Genomic DNA, 15,570 nt, shown 5'->3' with positions numbered 1-15,570 from the left:
TGGGGTGTTAAAGTCCCCTGCAATGACCACATTCTTATCAATAAGGTTGCTTATGTTTATGAGTAATTGTTTTATATATCTGGGGGCTCGGGTATTTGGCGCATAGACATTTATAATAGTTAGCTCTTCCTGGTGGATAGACCCTGTGATTATTATATAATGCCCTTCTTCATCTCTTGTTACAGCCTTTAATTTAAAGTCTAGTTTGTCTGATATAAGTATGGCTACTCCAGCTTTCTTTTGGCTTCCAGGAGCATGATAGATAGTTCTCCATCCCCTCACTCTCAATCTAAAGGTGTCCTCAGATCTAAAATGAGTCTCTTGTAGACAGCAAATAGATGGGTCTTGTTTTTTTATCCATTCTGATACCCTATGTCTTTTAGTTGGCGCATTTAATCCATTTACATTCAGTGTTCTTATAGAAAGATATGGGTTTAGAGTCATTGTGATGTCTGTATGTTTTATGCTTGTAGTGATGTCTCTGGTACTTTGTCTCACAGGATCCCCCTTAGGATCTCTTGTAGGGCTGGTTTCGGTGACAAATTCCTTCAGTTTTTGTTTGTTTGGGAAGACCTTTATCTCTCCTTCTATTCTAAATGACATACTTGCTGGATAAAGGATTCTCGGCTGCATATTTTTTCTGTTTAGCACACTGTAGATATCGTGCCAAGCCTTTCTGGCCTGCCAAGTTTCAAAGGAGAGATCAGTCACGAGTCTTATAGGTCTCCCTTTATATGTGAGGGCACGTTTATCCCTTGCTGCTTTCAGAATTTTCTCTTTATCCTTGTATTTTGCCAGTTTCACTATGATATGTCGTGCAGAAGATCGATTCAAGTTATGTCTGAAGGGAGTTCTCTGTGCCTCTTGGATTTCAATGCCTTTTTCCTTCCCCAGTTCAGGGAAGTTCTCAGCTATAATTTGTTCAAGTACCCCTTCAGCACCTTTCCCTCTCTCTTCCTCCTCTGGGATACCAATTATGCGTATATTATTTTTTTTTAGTGTATCACTTAGTTCTCTAATTTTCCCCTCATACTCCTGGATTTTTTTATCTCTCTTTCTTTCAGCTTCCTCTTTCTCCATAACTTTATCTTCTAGTTCACCTATTCTCTCCTCTGCCTCTTCAAGCCGAGCCATCGTGGATTCCATTTTGTTTTGCATTTCGTTTAAAGCGTTTTTCAACTCCTCGTGACTGTTCCTTAGTCCCTCGATCTTTGTGGCAAGAGATTCTCTGCTGTCCTGTATACTGTTTTCAAGCCCAGCGATTAATTTTATGACTATTATTCTAAATTCACTTTCTGTTATATTATTTAAATCCTTTTTGATCAGTTCATTAGCTGTTGTTATTTCCTGGAGATTCTTCTGAGGGGAATTCTTCCGTTTGGTCATTTTGGAGAGTCCCTTGCGTGGTGAGGACCTGCAGTGCACTTCCCCTGTGCTGTGGTGTATAACTGGAGTTAGTGGGCGGGGCCGCAGTCCGACCCGATGTCTGCCCCCAGCCCACTGCTGGGGCCACAGTCAGACTGGTGTGTGCCTTCTCTTCCCCTCTCCTAGGGGCGGGATTCACTGTGGGGTGGCGTGTCCCGTCTGGGCTACTTGCACACTGCCAGGCTTGTGTTGCTGGGGATCTGGCGTATTAGCTGGGGTGGGTAGGCAAGGTGCACGGGGGCTGGAGGGGCAGGCTTAGCTCGCTTCTCCTTAGGTGATCCACTTCAGGAGGGGCCCTGTGGCAGCGGGAGGGAGTCAGATCCACTGCCGGAGGTTTGGCTCCGCAGAAGCACAGAGTTGGGTGTTTGCGCGGAGCGAGCAAGTTCCCTGGCAGGAACTGGTTCCCTTTGGGATTTTGGCTGGGGGATGGGCGGGGGAGATGGCGCTGGCGCCTTTGTTGCCCGCCAAGCTGAGCTCTGCCGTCCGGGGGCTCAGCAGCTCTCCCTCCCTTTGTCCTCCAGCCTTCCCGCTTTCCGAGCAGAGCTGTTAACTTATGACCTCCCAGACGCTAAGTCGCGCTTGCTGTCGGAACACAGTCCGTCCGGCCCCTCCGCTTTTGCCAGCCAGACTCGGGGGCTCTGCTTGGCCGGCGAGCCGCCCCTCCGCCCCGGCTCCCTCCCGCCAGTCTGTGGAGCGCGCACCGCCTTGCCGCCCTTCCTACCCTCTTCCGTGGGCCTCTGGTCTGCGCTTGACTCCGGAGAGTCCCTTCTGCTAATCCTCTGGCGGTTTTCTGGGTTCTTTAGGCAGGTGTAGGTGGAATCTAAGTGATCGGCAGGACGCGCTGTGAGCCCCGCGTCCTCCTACGCCGCCATCTTCTGGACCCCCCTCTAGAGATTTTTTTTTTAAAGAAACACACTTAAAATTGCTTTATCTTAGTGACCTAAGTAGAGGTGAGGTAAATACAAGATTTGGGGGCCTAAAGTTATACAGTGTCCCCTTCATTGCCCCAAAGTACCTCATGTAAACCTCTGGAAGGCTTTCCCTAGGAGCAGTCTTCCCAGAGCCCCATGCATGTCCTTGTTCCTCAGGCTGTAGATGAAAGGGTTCATCATGGGGGTCACCACAGCATACATCACTGTGGCTACTGAGTCCTTCATGGAGTAAGTTTGGAGGGGCTGCAGATATACCATACCAAGTGTCCCATAGAAGAGGGAGACCACAGCCAAATGTGAGGCACAGGTGGAGAAGGCTTTGTACTTGCTAGAAGCTGAGGGTATTCGGAGGATGGCTCTGACAATCCAGACATAAGACATGATCATGATCCCTAGGGGGGTGAAAAAAATGAAGCAGCCTGTAGTAATCTGCACTGTGTGAATGATCTGGGTGTTGGAGCATGCAAGCCTCAGCAGGACATACATCTCACAGAAGATGTAGTGGATTTTCCGGGAACCACAGAATGTCACTTTGGTCACGAAGAGGGTGAGGAAGAGGCCATAGAGGACAGAAAGTCCCCAACACAGGGTGAGGAGCAAAATACAGAGCCCAGGGTTCATGGCTGTGACATAGTAGAGGGGGCGGCAGATGGCTACATAGCGGTCATATGCCATTGTGGCCAGGATGAAGTTGTCCAGAGTCACCAAGGAGACCAGGAAGTAGAGCTGTGTCAGACACCCTGCATAGGAGATGGCTTTGTTCTGAGACTGAATGTTCACTAATGTGTTGGGGATTGTGTTGGTGACAAAGAAGAGGTCAGTGAGGGAGAGGTTGGCCAAGAGTAAATACATGGGAGTGTGCAAGTGGGGATCAATGCTGATGGCCAGGATGATGAGCACATTTCCCACCACTGTGACCAGGTACATGGACAGGAACATCCAGAACAAGATCCGTTGCTCTTTAGGACTCTCCGAGAGCCCCAGGAGTAGGAACTCTGAGGTCTCACTCTGGTTGCCTCCATGCATTTCCCCAATTGTCTGCAATATTAGCACCAACAAACATTTACTAATTGAGTATTGAGTAAGGACATTCAGATATTCAAAAGCAATTATTCTCTTGACATTAAAAATAGACTAACTTTTATAATTTTTAAAAATGTGAGCAACGAAGTAACAACAAAGAAAGCGTAACATGGAAAATCTTTATGCAGCTTAGTCTTCCCAGGGACTTTTAATTTGACATACTCAATATTATAGAAGTAATGTACATGTCTTATTTTAAATCCTATCAGCTTACAATATTCTCGAAGTACTTAAAGATTACTATGTTATAGTTTTGATATTTCGTAGATTTAGAGTGATATTGAAAATAGGTGTATGCATTATAGGAAGTGGATATTGTACAATTGGACAAAAGAGGGAGATAAGGACAAAATTTGTAAGGGAAAAGAAAAATTATCATTTTTGCTGAGAGAATGATCTAGCTGGCAAACCAAAGACAATCAACTGAAGTGCCATTAGAAATAGAAAGTGGCCAATCGCACAATGAATAGACCCAAAGCTAATGGTGCTCTCATAAGCATACACTGCAGTGATTAGGACTGTTGTCAGACATTGGAATTGAAGGGTAAGTGCTGCCTCTTACTAAGTGTGAAACCTCAGGCCACTTATCTGAGCTCCTTAAGACTCCAATTTCTTATTTGAAAAATGGATCAGGAATGAAGAAAATTAAGTGATAAATTGCTTAACACAGAGAGCTTGCATGCAGTGAGCTCTCAGCAAATATTGTCTATTATTATTATATGTAAACAATAATAAGGAATAATAAGGCTAAAATCTAATGTGAAATAATACCAGCTACATTATCAACAAATAGATCTGTGCATTAAAATGCTAACAAGAAACAGGCATGATCTTAAAATTCTCGAGAGGTATAAAGTAAAAACTTAATAAATGGATACATATACCAGATTCCAAATGGAAAATTGAAATATTGCAAGGGAACAAGGTCTACTATTAACCTATTCAAAGTCAAAGCTCGGAGTTTTTAAAAGCTGTTTATTTATTTTTGAGAGCGGGAACATGAGTGGGGAAGGGGTAGGAAGAGAGGGGGATGGGGATCTGAAGCAGGCTCTGTGCTGACAACAGAGAGCCTGATGCAGGACTTGAACTCAAGAACTACGAGATCATGACCTGTGCTGAAGTCAGACACTTAACCTGAGCCTCCCAGGTGCCCCTACCTGGGTTTTTAAGAAATAAAAATGAATCTAAATTTCATCTAAAAATAGGCATGAAAATAAGCTAGGGAAAAGTTGAAACAGAGACTAAGTTCCTGTACCAACTATAAAGGATCATGGAAGTGTGTGGTACTGATGCTGGGCTGACAGATCAATAGCATGGGACAGAAACTTTAGAAACAGCTGAGTACATGTGGGATTAAGTGAGTTATTATCACAGGTCAAAGTTGCATTATTCCATAAATGGCATTGGGATGACTGTCAAATTATTTTGGGGGAGAGTTAAATCAGTCAGTAAGATTTTGTGTGTCAATTACACTTCAATGAAAAAAAAAGAAAGGAAGGTTGAACTGAACTGTATAGAATAGTAGGCATTTAGTGCATTTGAGATGAAGGAATGGGGAAGAGTCATAAGCCCAAGAGACTAAATGAATAAATGAAGGTACAGATAAAAAGGCAGTTGTGTTGAAAATCAGTCAGTGTGTCAAAGAAAGTAGAGCTGTTTTGCAAATTCAGCCTGGAACATGATGATTCTGAAGTAGTAGCAGGACAAACAAATGTAGGTGTGGGGACAGTGAATAATCTATGAGATAAAAGTAATTTGGAGCTCTAGGTTTTAGGGGAGAGGCCAACCTGGCCTTTAGCAAATGAGTGGATGTGTTATCTCAATTAACAGAGTTGAATTCCCAGATACCCACTGTCACTGGTACAGTGGGAGGAGATTTTGAGTCACAAGTTTGAGTCCATGTCCCAGGTTAACATATACAACTGTTTTTATTTTAAGTTTATTTATTTGAGAGAGAAAGAGCAGAACATTGGCAGAAAGAGAGGGAGGGAGAGAGGGAATCCCAAGCAGGCTCCACGCTGTCAGCGCAGAGCCCACTGCGGGGCTCGAACCCACACACTGTGAGATCATGACCTGAGCTGAAATCAAGAGTCTGACGCTTAACTGACTGAGCCATCCAGGCACCCCCAGATGACTGTTTTGTGAGCAAACAACTCCCCTATACTGCATGGTTGGTTAAACAAGCGTTGAAAGCTTTATATATATATGAAGATCTTATATTTATTCCATGAACAGCACTGTTTGTTTCTATTTCTCCATTTTATAGGTGAGATGACCAAGACTTAGAAGTTTAATGAGTTTCCCAATGTTGCTCAAGAAGTAACTCATGGAGCTGGAATTTGATGACGCTTTTCTGTCTCTAAATTCCATGCCTTAACTGCTCTGCCAGGCATTAAGCAAGAGTAATGATTCTTACCTCACTGTGGGTTTAGAGAAGAACTCAAATGCTGGAGGAGAAAGAATGTTTCCAACCTCAAATCCATATGTAAACGGAGGAGCTGTTAAGGGGTCTTATTCTTAACCAGTTTTCAAGCTTTTTTCTATCTCTTAATCCCCTAAAGTAGGAAATCCTGCTCTCAGGACAAAGAGGTATCAGGGCCCTAGTTGCTCTTCCATTCTGTGCCTGGCTCTGACTACCACATAGATGGGAGCAGGGAATGACTGTGCCTGCAGGGAATGACCCAGGATGTCCTAGGGAAGATCCATTTGTTGCTGGCCCCTTGGTGCAGTGTACATGGGAGAGAGAGAGAGAGAGAGAGAGAGAGAGAGAGAGAGAGAATGTATCATTATGGAATTCCCATACTTGGTCAGGTCAGGATCTAGAAAACAAAAGAGAGACAGAAAGATAACCAGGCTATTTCCCGGAAGACTTGAGTGCTGTGCCAATGAAGAGAGCTAGCAGGGGAAGTGATTCCTCAACCCAGAAGGTATTTGAACAGGCTGCACAATACACTAGGCTCAGTGATCATTTCGGAGCTGATGCAAACATTTAGTGGAAGTAGGTGATGGTTAAGATCTCTTTTAACTCTAAGATTCCAAACTGTAGAGCAATCATGTGGTGGTCCTTTGGCAGTTGAGTGAAAATGGGAGTAACTCTTAGCACAGGCTCTAGAGACTTTTTGTATATACAGCTTCGCATCTTTGTTGTTTATTACCATAAAATTCACCTATGGTTCAGCATCATGAATGAGATCATTTATTCTCCCAGTACTTAAGGGAGGGTTTTAGCTAAGAGATCTGTCTAAAGTCATGGAATGGTTTGGTGACAGGATGAGGCTTTGACTAGGAATTCTAAGCCACATGTTTGCTTTGTTAGCCTAGAACTGGGAGGAAGTAGAAAACCTGGAAACAAGAAGTCAGCACGGGGTGGGCTCTTTGCCTCTTAGGAAAGCAGAGTTTCGGTGAGAATGAGAATTGATGGACTCATTCCAGAGATCACTTCAAGTCAACCCCCACCCCCCATTCCCAAACGGCCTAAGAATAGAAAAGAACATCATGGTGACTCTGAGTGACCCCAACCCTGAGCACGTTAGCTATCACCTCTGTTTCTGCCATGGAGACAAAGGCCTCCCATCTCCTTAGACCTCATCAGAAACAACGTCCTTCCACAGCCTAATTGCCTGGATTCAGGGCCCTCTGGGATATCTGCCCCACAGGGGGGAAGGAAGGAAGCAGGGAAGAGCGCTGGGGAAAGTCAGAGGACACCCAGAGGGAATAATATCTTTGCTTTCTAGCCCTCAAGGCAAGTCCCCCCCCCCCCCCCCACATTTTAGTGTGCATCAGAATCACCTGTGATACTTTAAAACAAAAAGCTGCTTTTCTGGTCCCCTTCCTGGAAAGACTGGTTCTGGTTTGAGAACCAAGTCCTTTTTAGCAATCACCTGGTGATTCTGATTATACAGAAATGCTTTTCTGAGTCTGTAAGACTCAATGGGTTCTGAACACTTGTGTGGTCAGGTGGCCTCAGAGACACAAACCCCTCTGCAGTGTAGCCCTGCAGGGAGGGGGGTGGGGAATGTAGGCGTGGTATGGAAAAGTAGTCCGACATCATGTTGGAAAACTTCCCTATGTTGCTCCCCAGCGGCAGGACCTTGAGGAGGGCATGCAACCTCCCTGAGCCTCTCCGTCCCACCTGTGAAGCCTTTCTTGCAGGCTTGGGAACCACGTGCGACAGAGCATGTGACAGCACTTTGTAGAGCACTGAAAAGATTGGAGGGATTGCTAATTACCTTCAAATATGAAAGGATTAGATTATATGAAGACTGTCAAAGGTTGTGAGTATATTTGTGAGATAAAAGGTAGGGAAAAGATGAGAAAGGAGAAAAGGGAGAAAGAAAGTGAGACTGTGGTGGGTGGACCTTACCCGCTGTTCTGTGTTGCTCTGAGTTGCCTGGTTCTGCTGTCTCCAGATTCTTCCTACATGGGATGAAAATTCAAGCAGAGCATAAAGGAACCTAAGACATTGCTTTCTGGATGGGACTTGATTTCTCCTTTTGGCTAAAGGTGGGAAGCAGAAGAATTGGCCTCTGGATAAGCAGTCCATGCAAAAGAGGAGACAGAATGGCAGGCTGTGGATGCCGTGATGAGGATGGGGGATCTGAAAACTGATGGTTGGATCCTAAGATCAAATAAGGAGGGACTGAACTGGGACCACATCAGGGCTATTTATCAGTTTTGGAAAGACACAGGGGAGGCAGTCCCAAGACAGTTTGTTGAGACGAACCTGGATAATTGCTCCAATGTTTATATGCAAAGATCTTGGGAAATGAATCTTGTTGACAAGGAATAAACCAACTCCACTTTAGGCAGCAATCCTAAAAGGTGCCCTAGGAGTTAGATTCATCCAGAAATAAAGAACTACACACACATGCTACAGCCTGGCTTTGAGTCATCAGAGCTCCAGAAAATCTCGAGCACTGAACTTGGATGATCCCAGATTGCTAGCGACTCTGAGTACTAAGTCAAAAAAATTAAAAAAAATCTTATTTGTAGGAAAACAACGTCAAGTAAACTTCCAACTGTTTTTGTCAATCACATTTTCAGGTACAATTTTGAGCACAAAGCCAAGGATAAGCAGACATGCAAGGAAATAAGATACTGAAAGCAAGAACCAACAGCTGAAAGGCATATAGGGACTCCAGATAATAGACCAATTGGACACAGAAAGAAAAATAATGATGTTTGTGGTGTTTTGGGATATAGAACCAATCGTGAAATGTTGGCAGGACTTTTTACAAACCGAACCAACATGAGTAACCAGCAGTCAGATAAAAAACACTTTACTAGCCCTGCAGAAATCCTGTCGTGTTTTCTTTTAGTCACTCTTCTAGTTCCTGTGAGTCAGGCAACAGACCCTGACTCCGAATAGCATGAATTAGTTTACCCATTTTTGTACTTTACTGAAGTGGAAGTACATCTTTTACACTCTCCTTTGTGTCTGCTTCTTTCGCTCAACATTGTTGTATATGGTTGTAGATTGTTCATTTGCATTGCTGTGTAGAGTTCTATTGTGTGACTGTGACATTAAAATCCATTTTACCATTGATGGGCACTTGTGGTTTCCAGTGTTTGGCTGTTAAGAATAGTGCAGCTACACATTCCTTTTAGGCATTTATTTATGTAAGGGCAATTTCTGGATGATAGGGCAGGTGCTAATTAAGTTTAGAAGACAGTGCTATACAGCTTCCTCTGGTGTTTGTAACATAGTGTTTCTATGTTCCCTCTAGCAGTGAGTTCCAGTTACTCCACATTCTTTTTTTTTTGTTTTTTTTCTAATATTTATTTATTTTGATAGAGAGAGGGCATGTGAGCAGGGGAGGGGCAGAGAGAGATGGGGGGGGGGGGAGAGATAGAATCCCAAGCAGACTCTGTGTTGTCAAGTGCAGAGCCCAACTTGAGCTTGAATTCACAAACCGTGAGATCATGACCTGAGCTGGAATCAAGAGTCTGGCACATAACTCACTAAGACGCCCCTGCTCCATGTTCTTCCTCCCTTTCTCCCTTTCTTTCTTTCTTTCTTTCTTTCTTTCTTTCTTTCTTTCGTGCATGCTCAAGCAAGCATGGCCTCCCCTGCAGAGAGAGAAGGAGAGAGAGAATCCCAAGCAGGCTCCGTGCTGTCAGCACAGAGCCCTATACAGGGCTTGATCCCACGAATCATGAGATCATGATCTGAGCCCAAATCAAGAGTCAGAAGCTCAACCAACTGAACCATGCAGGCAACCCTGCTCTGCATTCTTAACTTGATTTGGTGTTTTCCATCCCATTCATTGGAGTTTTTGGGTGGGTGTGTGGTGGTATTTTATTGTGGTTTTAATTTGCATGTTCCTGCTGACTGAGGAGGTTAGACTCCTTTTCATGTAGTTATTCTCCACAGGTATATTCTCTTGTGTAGATTATCTGTTCAAGTCTTGTGCCCATTTTTCTATTGGGTTGCCTGTCTCTTTTATGTTGATTGTAGGAGTTGTGTATTCTGTTTAGGAGTCCTTTGTCAGGTGTGTGCAATACTATCTTTAACTTTGTGGTTGTCTTTCATTCAACTGATGGTGGGTACTGAGAAATAGGAGATTTTAATTTTAAAATACTCTATCAATTTTTATATTATAGGTAGTGTTGTTTGTATCTTACTTAAGAATCTTTGCTGATCTTTGCCACTATTCTCCTATATTTTCCTCAGCAGTGGGCAGTTGCCTGGCACCCTCTGGGGCTCGGATCTCCCCTTTCAAGGAGGGCAGCTTTCACCTTTCACATTTAAATGTGCTGTCAACGTGGACTTGATTTTCATATCAGGTGAGGGAGACATCAAGATGTGTTTTCTTCCAAAAGTTGGATATACAATTGGATATCCAATTTGTCTGGTACCACTTATTGAAATGTTGATCTTCTCCCTGCTACACTGCCATGCAAGTTTCCAGGGGAACCAGTCATGTGTGATTGGTGTGTTGAAACTTTCAGTCTCATCACTGCTGTCCCCACGCCCTACCTCTGGAGAGAGGCAGTGGGCTGGAGATTGAATCACCAGTGACCAATGATTTGATCAACCATGCCTATGTAATGAGGCTTCAATAACAACCCAAAAGGATGGATTTCAAGAACTTCCGGGTTGGTGACACATGGAGGTTTGGGGAGAGTGTGATATGCAGTGAGGGCATAGAAGCTCCATGCTCCTTCCCACATATCTTGTCCTATTCATCTGTTTCATCTGATTGCTCCTGAATAAATAACCAGTAATCTAATCAGTAAAATATTTCTCTGAGTTAAAGATACTTTAGCAAATTAACGGATCCCAAGGAGGGGATTGTTGGAACCTCCGATTTATAGCTGGTCTGTCAGAAGCATGGGTGGCAAACTTACGATTGGTGTCTGAAGTGGGGGGAAGGAAGTCTTATAGGACTGAGCCCTTAACCTGTGAGATTTGAGGTTATCTCCATGTAGATAGTCTCAAAAATGAGTTGAATTAAAGGATACCCATCCAGCTAGTATCAAAGAATTGCTTGATGGTGCTGAAAAAAAAATTGCTGTCAGAATCATAGGTCTTACAATTACCTCCTCCCTTCTGCTGCCATCACCACCACTCCTGTTCATGACCATGTGTTAATATGCTTGAGGCTTTTGTTGTGAGAGAATGAAGAAGAGATGAGAGGTAAGGAACCACAGGGACAAAGGACAGGATGGAGTTTTCCAAAGATAGAGTCTGACTTCTTGCACAGAAAAGAAATGCAGGGAAAAGGCAAGAGAGGTAGTTTTGTTTGATGCCCCAAAATCAAAAATCTCCCCAGAGCAACAGAGAGGAATCTCTTGTCATTTCTGTGTGCACATCGGTGGTTATGTCCAGAGGAAATGTGAGTCGGAACTGAAGTAGTGGGAGCTGTGCACAGCAGAGCATCAGGTATGGGGTGGCCTCAGCCAGGACACCAGCAGCGAGAGTGGTGCCAGTTGTTTTCTGTAAATGGTTTGCAGGCAGCAGGCTCTTTAGAGAAGTTCAGAGTTCAGAGACAATGTCTGGGTGTTTCTAGAGAACATAAGAGCCTCCACTGGGCCATAACTGGGTATATGTGGATGAGGCTGGGACTGTGGTCCTGTGTCAGGCAAGTTGAAGGATCTGATTTTGCAAACTTCCAGTATTAGTATCATTGACCTTATTTGTTGCCAAGTCTTCAGTGGTTTGGTGAACATTGGGTTACATATACAATTCTTTTCTTCATCGTAGATACATGAGCTCATTCTGAGCTGGATCTATGTACTAAACACTCCTGTATCCCCCATAGGATAATGTCTTGCACATGGTGAAGGAAATTCCCAGTTTCTATTTTTCTAATGTTTATTTATCTATTTATTCAGAGAGAGAGAGAGAGAGAGACTGAGAGAGTGCACATTGTGTGCATGTGTGTAAGATTTAGGGAGGGGAAGAGAGAAAGAGAATCCCAAGAAGGTGCCACGCTGTCAGCGCGAAAGCCAACATGGGGCGCTATCTCATGAACCATGAGGTCATGACCTGAGTTGAAATCAAGGATCAGCCACTTAATCGACTGGGCCACCCAGGCCCCCCTCCCAATTTCTACTTTAATGCCCTTTCCAAAATGACCTCATGTCAACCTCTGGAAGGCTTTCCCTAGGAGCAGTCTTCCCAGAGCCCCATGCATGTCCTTGTTCCTCAGGCTGTAGATGAAAGGGTTCATCATGGGGGTCACCACAGCATACATCACTGTGGCTACTGAGTCCTTCATGGAGTAGGATTGGAGAGGCTGCAGATATACCATACAAAGCGTCCCATAGAAGAGGGAGACCACAGCCAAATGTGAAGCACAGGTGGAGAAGGCTTTGTATTTACTAGAAGCTGAGGGTATTCGGAGGATGGCTCTGACAATGTAGACATAGGACATGATCATGAATCCTAGTGGGGCAAGGAAGATGAAGGATCCTGTGGCAATCAGCATCGTGTGATTGATTTGGGTGTTAGAACACGCGAGCCTCAGCAGGACATACATCTCACAGAAGATGTAGTGGATCTTCCGGGAACCACAGAAGGTCACCCTGGTCATGAGGAGGGTGTGGGTGAGGCCATAGAGGACAGAAAGTGCCCAACACAAGGTGAGGAGCAAAACGCAGAGTCCAGGGCTCATGGCCGTGCTGTAATGGAGGGGGCGGCAGATGGCCACATAGCGGTCATAGGCCATTGTCGCCAGGATGAGGTTGTCCAGGGCCACCAAGGAGACGAGGAAGTAGAGCTGCGTCAGACACCCTGCATAGGAGATGGCTTTGTTCTGAGACTGAAGGCTCACCAGCATCTTGGGGATTGTGTTGGTGACGAAGAAGAGGTCGGTGAAGGAGAGGTTGGCCAGGAAGAAGTACATGGGAGTGTGCAAGCGGGGATCAAAGCTGATGGCCAGGATGATGAGCACATTTCCCACCACTGTGACCAGGTACATGGACAGGAACATCCAGAATAGGATCCGCTGCTGCTCAGGACTCTCCGAGATCCCCAGGAGCAGAAACTCGGAGACTCTACTCTGGTTGCTTCCATGCATTTTCCCAACTGTCTGCAACATAGGCACCAACAAATGTTTACTTAATGTCCTCAGTTGAATAAGGACATTTAAATAAGCAAAATAAACTGTTTTCTTAGCATCAAAAATACCTTAGGTTAAAATTTATAACTCTTTTTTGGATTAAGAGAGAATGCAGTGGCATATGAAAGCTGTTAATAACATGGAAAATTTTCATGCAACTTAGTCATTCCAGCAACTTCTAATCTAGCATACTCCATACTGTAGGAATAATGTCCATGTCTTATTTTAAATCATATCAACTTACAACTTTCTTGAAGTGCTTAAGATTAGTATGGTACATTATGATATTGTATAGACTTGCATGATATTTAAAACAGATGTATGCAGTAGAAGAAATTGCTGTTATACAATTGGACCAGGGCAAAAAGTAAAAATATTGGAAAGGAAATGGAAAAATTATCATTATTTGCTGATAGGATGATGTACTTGGGAAACCTAAAACAATTGACTAAAATATTAAAATGCCTCAGAAATAAAAACTAATTTGAAAACACTTCAAATCTGAGCTCTAACACTTTTATCTGTGAAACTTCCAGCAAGTTACTTGAGCTTTTTAAGTCTCCATTTCTTTATGTGAAAAGTGGGTGAGAATAAAATGAAGCAATAAAGAGCTGGCTTGCAGTAAGGACTCAACAAATATTTATTATTATTATTATTATTATTATTGTTATTGGTAAGCAATAATCAGGAATAATAAGTTAAAAATATGGTGTGAAAGGGTTGCCTGGCTCGCTCAGATTGAAGAGCATGAAGCTCTTTTTTTTTTTTTTTTTTTTTTTAAGTTTATTTACTTTGGGAGGGGAGGGGGCAGAGAGAGGAAGGAAGAGAGAGAATCTCAAGCAAGCTCTGCACTGATGTGGGGTTTGATCCCATGAACTGCGAGATCATGACCTGAGCCCAAATCAAGAATTGCCACTTAATTGACTGAGCCACCCAGATGCCCTGAGCATGTGACTCTTGATCTTGGGGTTGTGAGTTTGAGCTGCATGTTGGGTGTATAGATTACTTAAATTAAAAAAAAAAAAACCTAAAAAACAAAAAACAAAAAACGGGCACCTGGGTGCCTCAGTTGGTTGAGTGGCTCTGGATTTCAGCTCAGGTCATGATCCCAGGGTCATGGGATTGGGCCCTGTGTTGGGCTCTGCTCAGCATGGAGCCTGCTTAAGATTCTCTCTCTCTCTCTCTCTCTCTCTCTCTCAAATAAAAAAATAAAATTATATATATATATAATGTGAAACAACCCAATCACATTATCAACAAACAAATCTATGCATTAAAATGTTAATATTCAGGTAGGATATTTAAATTCTTCACAGATGCATACAGCGAAAACTTAGTAAATGGCAAAACATACCAAGATTCTAATTCTACTGGATTAATCAAAATTTAAACTATTCGAAGTAAAACTTTGAACAGGGTTTTAAAGAAAACATCTATGTTTAACCTCAAAATAATTGTGAAAGCCAGCTAGAGAAACATTGAAAAAGAGAGAACAAGGGGACAGTTTTGCTGCCATATTTAAAGGGCTATAAAACTGTGTGGTATTGGTGCTGGAATGAACAGATCAATGGAAATGGAGAGAAACTTCAGGTACAGACCAAAGAACATGTAGGATTTAGGTGATAATTACAGTAGCACTTTTATTGGGCGAAAACTTTTGTATTTATTCAGTAAGAGGCATTGAGACCACTAATCACTTTGGGGGCAATATGAGATCAATATTTTCTTTCTTACCAAACACATTTCAAGCACACCAAAGATTAAAGTAACTTAATGTGTCTTTTTTCCTTTTGAAAACCTAAAATATAAGGAATAAACATCTTAAAAATAAAAAAAAAAGAATAAAAAAGAGGACATATAAATAAGTTACACTGAATTCCACTGTGTAGACATAAATAACAATGGGGCACATTTTAATGATTGTATTATTTGAGATGTGAAGGATGAAAAAGGCCAGGCTATGAAGTCTAGATCAAACAGCGCTCTAGGGAGCTGCATGTGCGAAGCACCTGAGGGGGCCTTTGTTGTATGTAAGGAGTTAAACATGGGTCAGTATGGCCCAACTGAAGATCAGAGTAGTGGGATGTGGGATTATGCAGGCAAGCAGGTGTCAGGTCCTGCAGAGACTTGTTAAGATTAAAAAAATTTTTTTAATGTTTATTTTTGAGAGAGAGAGAGAGAGAGCGAGTGAACGGGCAAGGGGCAGAGAGAGAGGGAGACACAGAATCCGAAGTAGGCTCCAGACTCCGAGCTGTCAGCACAGAGCCTGACGGGGGCTCTGAGTTTGTGAGTTTGAACTCACAAATTGGGAGATCATGACCCGAGCTGAAGTTGGACGCTTAACCGGCTGAGCCACCCAGGTGCCCTTAGACTTGTCAAGGTTTTAAAATTTTATTCTAAATACAGTAAAAAGCCTTAAAAAAATTAAGCAGAAGAGGGTATATTTATTTAGCAACTTTTCTATTTGTATTTTACCAACAGTGTTTTAATAATTAGCTATGGATTTTCATTTTTAATCAAATGCTTTTTCAGTGCCTATTACACTGTTAGCTTTGGTAATATTG

The 15,570-nt window shown here is 43.1% G+C and overlaps 2 protein-coding genes across 2 annotated transcripts; both read right to left on the bottom strand.

Moving 5' to 3' along the window:
* Positions 1–2,441: 2,441 nt before the first annotated feature.
* Positions 2,442–3,383, bottom strand: LOC132677409 (olfactory receptor 1D2-like). The gene has a single exon (XM_060629243.3). It carries the CDS (start codon positions 3,381–3,383, stop codon positions 2,442–2,444), a length of 942 nt encoding a protein of 313 aa, XP_060485226.2.
* An 8,639-nt stretch (positions 3,384–12,022) lies between these two features.
* On the bottom strand, positions 12,023–12,985 carry LOC144614241 (olfactory receptor 1D2-like). Its single transcript, XM_078436977.2, has one exon. The coding sequence runs from the start codon at positions 12,983–12,985 to the stop codon at positions 12,023–12,025; it is 963 nt and encodes a 320-aa protein (XP_078293103.2).
* Between the last annotated feature and the right edge of the window lie 2,585 nt (positions 12,986–15,570).

Source organism: Panthera onca, chromosome E1 (genome assembly GCF_046562875.1).
Source record: "Panthera onca isolate mPanOnc1 chromosome E1, mPanOnc1 haplotype 2, whole genome shotgun sequence".
Taxonomy (NCBI): domain Eukaryota; kingdom Metazoa; phylum Chordata; class Mammalia; order Carnivora; family Felidae; genus Panthera; species Panthera onca.
The sequence above is the reverse complement of the archived record's forward strand: the minus strand, read 5'-3'. Positions and strand labels throughout refer to the sequence as shown.

Excerpts from the sequence above, each read along its gene's own strand:
- LOC132677409 (XM_060629243.3), bottom strand. The coding sequence starts at position 3,383 with ATGCATGGAGGCAACCAGAGTGAGACCTCAGAGTTCCTACTCCTGGGG.
- LOC144614241 (XM_078436977.2), bottom strand. The coding sequence starts at position 12,985 with ATGTTGCAGACAGTTGGGAAAATGCATGGAAGCAACCAGAGTAGAGTC.